Genomic DNA, 6423 nt, shown 5'->3' with positions numbered 1-6423 from the left:
AGCCTTTTTTACTGTGGACTGCACTGTGCAGTCCACAGTAAAACACTGATGTGTTTTAGCATATGTTACAGTACTCTATATTCACAAGAAAAAAAAATTATATTTTCAATGTGGGATTTGAAGCCTTTTAGTATATATATACTCTATATTCACAAGAAAAAAAATTATATTTTCAATGTGGGATTTGAAGCCTTTTAGTATATATATACTCTATAGTCACAAGAAAAAAGTTATGTTTTTTGAATATAGAATAAAAATTTTTTTTTGTTTAAATACTTCAACTTAAAAGGATAATATAGTATCTTTTCAATGTGGGAGAAAAAAAAATATTTTAAAATAACTTTTTAAACTTTATTATTTACAACATGTATAATTTATATTCACATGAATTATTTTTAATTTTTTTATATAAGATATTAAAATTTTAAATATATTTTTTAATTTTTTCTAGTTGACTCATATAATCCAAAACTCGGTATCTTGAACGAGTCAATCCCGTTCGATAACTATGATTATAAAATATTAAAATTTTAAATATATTTTTTAATTTTTTCTAATTTACTCGGATAATTCAAAACCCGGTCTCTTGAACGAGTCAATCCCGTTCGATAACTATGATTATACAGGAGAAGTTGGCTGATGATGGCGTCTTCTTTTAATTAAAACATAAATTAGAAATAGAAAGGGGTCAAAGACTCAAATATCTTGTTGTGAGGTGTCAACAGAACAGAGTGCCCGAGAATTCCACTTTTTCTTCTGTCTTGGTGTTTCTCCTCTACCTCGCTCTCCCTCTTCACACACCCACCCATTCTTCTCTTCTGATTCAGGTTCGCTTTTCTTTTCTTTCATTATTATTCTGTTTCTTTTCATTTCTAGGGTTTGTGGTCTCGTTTACTCCCATCTTTTTTCTCTGCTTCTGATACTTCTTTTCCTTTGAAGCAAAACAGTGCTTGCTTTTATGTTACCATTATTCTGTGTTTTGTTACTGCCAAATTTTATGGAAAAAAAGAAGAAGAGAGAAATCCTTATGTGAGGCTTCTTTATGTTGTTTTTGGGTATTTTTTTTTATTCAAAAGAATGGGCTTTGATTTTTATATAAAAACTGGAACGTTTAAAGAAGGGTACTGTCCATTTGGGGTGTTAAATGCCTTCTGTGTGTGAGAATGAATTGAAGTTAGCAAAGAGAAAGTAAAAAAAACTTCGATTTCTAATGCTTTATATATATATATATATATATATATATATATATATAATTTCAGTTAATTCTTATTATCCTGGCTGTGTTTTTCGTGTGCAATATGGGTTAAGGGTGTGTTCTAATTAGATGCATGATTGGTGTGGTGCAGGTTTGAATTTAGAAATGGGGAAAAGAAAGTCAAGAGCAAAGCCACCACCAAAGAAGCGGATGGACAAGCTTGATACTGTTTTTAGTTGCCCCTTCTGCAACCATGGTACAAGTGTTGAATGTCGCATGTAAGTTCTCAATCACTTTCTTTTTCATCTGATTTTTATCATTTTTGTCTTAGTGGAAAATCATTTTTAAGAATTTTTGGGATGTTGCGCTTCCACTTTTGAGGGACATTTGCTATCATTAATTGAGGTGGATCTATGCCACTTGTTACTGTGTATTGAAGCTATCATTAATTTCCTTTTCTTAATTTTTGCTTCAGTGATATGAAGAACTTGATTGGTGAGGCTGTGTGTGGGATTTGCCAGGAGAACTTCAGCATGACCATCACAGGTATTTTGCTCTGTAAATTATGAATGCCAAAAGTAGAAGAAATTGATACTCCTTAACTAGAAGTAGGGGCTTTCCAAATTTACACGTGAAGGTAGATTTTGCTTGTCAAAAAAAGTTAATGGGAATCAGAACATCAAAGTTCTTTAAATAATAGGTGTATGCTTATATGCTGCTAGTTCAGGGGATGATAATGCAAAAGTTCAAAGCAGGGTCACTTACTCGTTTTATAATTTGGAAGAAGAAAGTTAACTTTAATTTTTGATATTGAGCCAGATGTGTAGGATCTGGTGGTTTTGTGCGCTGCCTCGGCTTGGAGTACTTGGTAGCTCGTTTTGGGTCATGCTTAATTCAATTTGGTGAACTCTAGTTTATTTATATCAATCCACTGCAGTTTGAGAAGTTAAAAATCAATTTATGTAGCAATCTGAAATAAATACTGAAACTTAACTTATAAACAACCATATCACTCCATGATGTGTAAAAATAGACCTGAATAATGTCATGATGGTATCATTATGATTTGATTAATCCAGCTTCAAGTTATGTGCCATGAAACACATTTTAATGCTTTGGAAATTGAAGAGAACTTGAAAAAAAAGTGAACTAAGATTGGAGAGTGGAGATATACGTAGAAGGAAATGATTAGGAATGAGAAACAAGAAGGGATGGTAAGGTTGGAGTCCAAAGGAGAGAATGAGAAAGTGGGAAAGAGAAGCAGTGAAGTATATCTTCACTTGTTAGATGGTGACTGCCAAAGAATTTTGAGTTCTTATTTGATGTTCTAAAATAATATCTAAGGTTGTAGTCTTTCTCCTCCAGCCCTGAGTCGCCATCTTACGAGTTAGAAGTTGCCACACCTTAGTACTGTGAATGTGACTAGCATGTGAGTGACACTTGAGCTTATTTAGGCAGCCTCTGAATCTGAGTTAAAAAACAAAGGATAAAACATACTTGCACCTCTGCGTCCCATGCTTTGCTTAATTTGAGATTAGCCCTGTATCTTTAAATCCTCAATTTAGATTCCTTGAACCATATTTTTTGTCTTGTTGGAATCACCAACACTTTTTAGTCTAGGCTGTTGAGGATTTGACAGCATAAAGTGCACATGACGTCAAGTCTCGGTGTGAAAACCATCCAATAACCACCATCTCTTCGATTTGCAGCAACAAGCCAAATTTTGCACATGTCCATTCACTTTTTATTCCAAAGATACCATAAGGATAGTAGCAACAAAACTAAAACATCAAAAACAGAAAGACCTAACGAAATAGGACATGACATCTGACAACCACCCAAAACCCCAACTAAAATCTTGTGGCAAAGCATGCTCAACATGAATCACAGTCTTTGCTGATTGAATTCGCAAGTTATCCCGTGGAATCCCAGGGATTAAAAGCTTTCCCTAGAATAAAGAGAACTACTTCTGTGTAGAAAATGGAGTTTTAGAGAAGACTTTCATTAATTTATGGAATGACTTTTGCCTGAACATTAACGAGAAAATGCATAAATTCAGGATTGAAAACCCATTATCTAGAGACTTTCCAGAATTTCCTATGCCCTTGATAGTTAAGGATGTTGGGATGTGACAGGATTTTCTGTTTTCCTGTGTTATAAGTGCTTCAGGAGTGCATTGGTGTTAATCTGTTTGAAAATTTATGATTTCATGTAGCTAGATCAGAAGACAATATGCTGTCACTTGTGCCTGGTGGTTGGAGTGCATGTAGATGTGGTCAAGCATTATAGGCAATTTTAGATTTGCAAATAGGAGGAGCCTAACAACATTTTTAGTTCTATGGCAATTTCCGCTAATATCTTTTGACCTTTTATTTTGAGATATTGGATATGCAATTTTTTTTAGCCCATCGGGACTTCCTAGCCTGCAGACAGATCATTTCAATTAAGAATCCATTGGAAATAGCTAGTTCTGTGTTCTTCTGCAGTTAATTACTGGTTTCTGTGATGTTGTCAAGAACTTTCAATATGCTTGCATTACTGGTTTGTTTTTTCCACCAGAGGTTGTGATGCTTCATATGATCTATCTCTGTGAGGTTTGACAAGTATGATTAGGCCTTGTACATTAACTATTATACCAGTTTAAGTCATGATTGTTTAGTCTGCAATTTTTAATGTATGTCTTTGAACTTCTGTTCCCACCCATTTTTTTGCTCCCCTCTTTGATGTGTGAGAACAGAGATGAACTAACCTTCCTTTTCTGTCGTGTTTTTGCAGCTTTGACTGAGCCCATAGACATGTAAGTTGACATGCATATTTCATATTTGCTCAGAATAAGACAAGAATCTCAAGATATTTACTTTTCTAACTGTTTTTTACTGTAGATATAGCGAATGGATTGATGAATGTGAAAGGGTCAACAGCCTGGAAGATGATGGTGCTTAGCCAGCTTGTGTGACAAGTTAGATGGTTATATTCTCTTACACCGTGGGAGATAAATGTCTAATTTAAGAAATTATATTAACATGTCGTTTGGAAAAAATCTTAAGGACCGTTGGGGGTAACTATGAAAAGCTACATATGCATAGGGCATGTCTAGTGCCACATCATGCTTGATAAATGGACCTTGTATCTTGTATCTTTGGTTTGTTAGGATGATGAAACTTCCTTCAATGTGCTTTGTGTGTCTGAAACACTCAATAAACAGTGCTTCTCTTCGGGGAAATGCTGTATCATGTATAAATTTCACAGTATGAGTATGCTCCAGCTTTCATCTGCTTTTGATTGATGTGGTAGCCAAATATGAAGGTGCATATTTGTTATGATTTCGGGTTACAACTTACAACAGTTGGATTAGGCGTGCAGTTTTTAATTTAGGTTTTGGCTTAGAGCAATCCGTGTTTTTGGAAGTGAAAAAGGATTCATAAGAATGAGTGCAAAATTGGAGTAAAAGATAATCTTGTGAAAGTAAACAGGCATGAATCAACTTATTTAGGAACCAAAAGAGTGAGCTCTGGTTGTTAATTCATCAGCTTTTCAGATATCACTAATAAATAGCCAATGTTCTGTAGCAGGTAATCGCAGTTACAATTTAATTGTTGTTATATTGTAATAATTGTGGTATTTTCAGACTCTCTTCCTCACCCAAGCCATGGCTAGAAGGAATAGTTTTTTTTTTTTTTTTTCCCCGAGTAACCCTAGGTTCTGTTTGTTGTGTAATATATTTTATAAATGAAAAATAGTTTACATGTGAAGTGTTTTCTCATAAAATTTTACATGTAAAATATTTTTTAATGTTTGGTTGAAAATGTTTTCTAGTTTACATGTAAAGTATTTTTCAATGGTAGTGATGGTGGTAGATGAGATAATGGTGAGGTAGTTCTAATGGTGGAAGAGATGGGGTGATGGTAAGATGGTGTTGGTGATTGAAATAGTTGGTGGATAATATTGTAAATGGATTACTATTCATAAAATATTTTATGAAATTTACAATTTAAAAATATGTTTTAGCAAATAAATTAAGTTTGAGGGTTTATAAAATATTTTTTAATGAATAGTTTTCTTATAAAATATTTTACGGAAACGAAGGTAGAAAAACATTTTTAGAAATCAAACACAGAAAATCTGGATAATATCTTCATGAAAAATATTTTATGCAAAACAAATGCTTAATTAAAAAATAGCATAGTTTGGAAAATTAAATGTGATATGACTCCATTCAAAAATAATTTGTTAGAGATCATTTCTCGAGCTTTTTAACTCCATGCTATAAAAAACAATCAGGTTAATATTTCAAAGTTCTATATAATTCAACACAATCATAATTTCCATAACCTTTAATTTAATTTAATATTAACTAAATTTGTAATTAAATAAAATCAATTCCCATAACAAGTATAACATTAACCTATATCTAAAAATTATCCTAGCTTGTGGACGAGCTTAAACGACCCATGGATGATGACATTCCCAACTAAATGTCATTGTTCATAAAAAAGTATCTTTTAAGATGCTTAGCCTCTTTAACTTTCTAAAATCCATCACAACATAAAGATAGCGTAGTATTGGTCATGACATGTCTCATTTCCATATTAAATAATGTATCTAATATATATATATATATATATATATATATATATATATATATATATATATATATATATATATTATCATTATCATCATCTATAATATATAAACAAGATATTTAATAAATGTTATAAAAGAAACTAATGCATATCAATTGATTCTGTCTCAAAAAACAAGCCTCGTAATGCATTAGATTTTGTGGACACCTTGAAAAATACATTCATGTTAATGTAATAATTCGTTGTGTTATACTTATATATCATCTCATGCAACTCTCTAAATCAATTGTCGAGTGTCGCTCTACAAATATCTTATTTCTCTTAGCATGCTAAGGATTTAGATAAGTTACAGGAATTACGAAACAATTATTTTCTCTTCTGCCTTAGTGACGGCCATTATGCAATTCATCACTTGTATCAACATAATCTGTGATGTGTTGAGATAAACCAAACTGTCGCATTATCTGATCAAGACAATGTATCTTAACAATATCAAAGTAGTGTATTGGGACCACTACTAGCCATTAATCATCCCCCTCCTAGCACATTAGAGAAGCTGCTAATATCAAATCATAAATGACTTATTAAGAAATATAATACATATATAAGAAAATAATTTGACACCAAAAAATAAAGTCACAAATA

The 6423-nt window shown here is 32.3% G+C and overlaps 1 protein-coding gene across 1 annotated transcript; it reads left to right on the top strand.

Annotated features, from left to right (window-relative positions):
• The first annotated feature begins 656 nt into the window (after positions 1-656).
• LOC7485139 (transcription elongation factor 1 homolog) lies at positions 657-4479 on the top strand. The gene is made up of 5 exons (XM_024593901.2): positions 657-827; positions 1347-1473; positions 1671-1741; positions 3971-3992; positions 4078-4479. Exons 2-5 carry the CDS (start codon positions 1361-1363, stop codon positions 4136-4138), a joined length of 267 nt encoding a protein of 88 aa, XP_024449669.1. The 5' UTR covers positions 657-827; positions 1347-1360; the 3' UTR covers positions 4139-4479.
• The last annotated feature ends 1944 nt before the right edge of the window (positions 4480-6423 follow it).

The sequence above is a fragment of the Populus trichocarpa genome, chromosome 1 (genome assembly GCF_000002775.5).
Source record: "Populus trichocarpa isolate Nisqually-1 chromosome 1, P.trichocarpa_v4.1, whole genome shotgun sequence".
NCBI lineage: Eukaryota > Viridiplantae > Streptophyta > Magnoliopsida > Malpighiales > Salicaceae > Populus > Populus trichocarpa.
The sequence above is the reverse complement of the archived record's forward strand: the minus strand, read 5'-3'. Positions and strand labels throughout refer to the sequence as shown.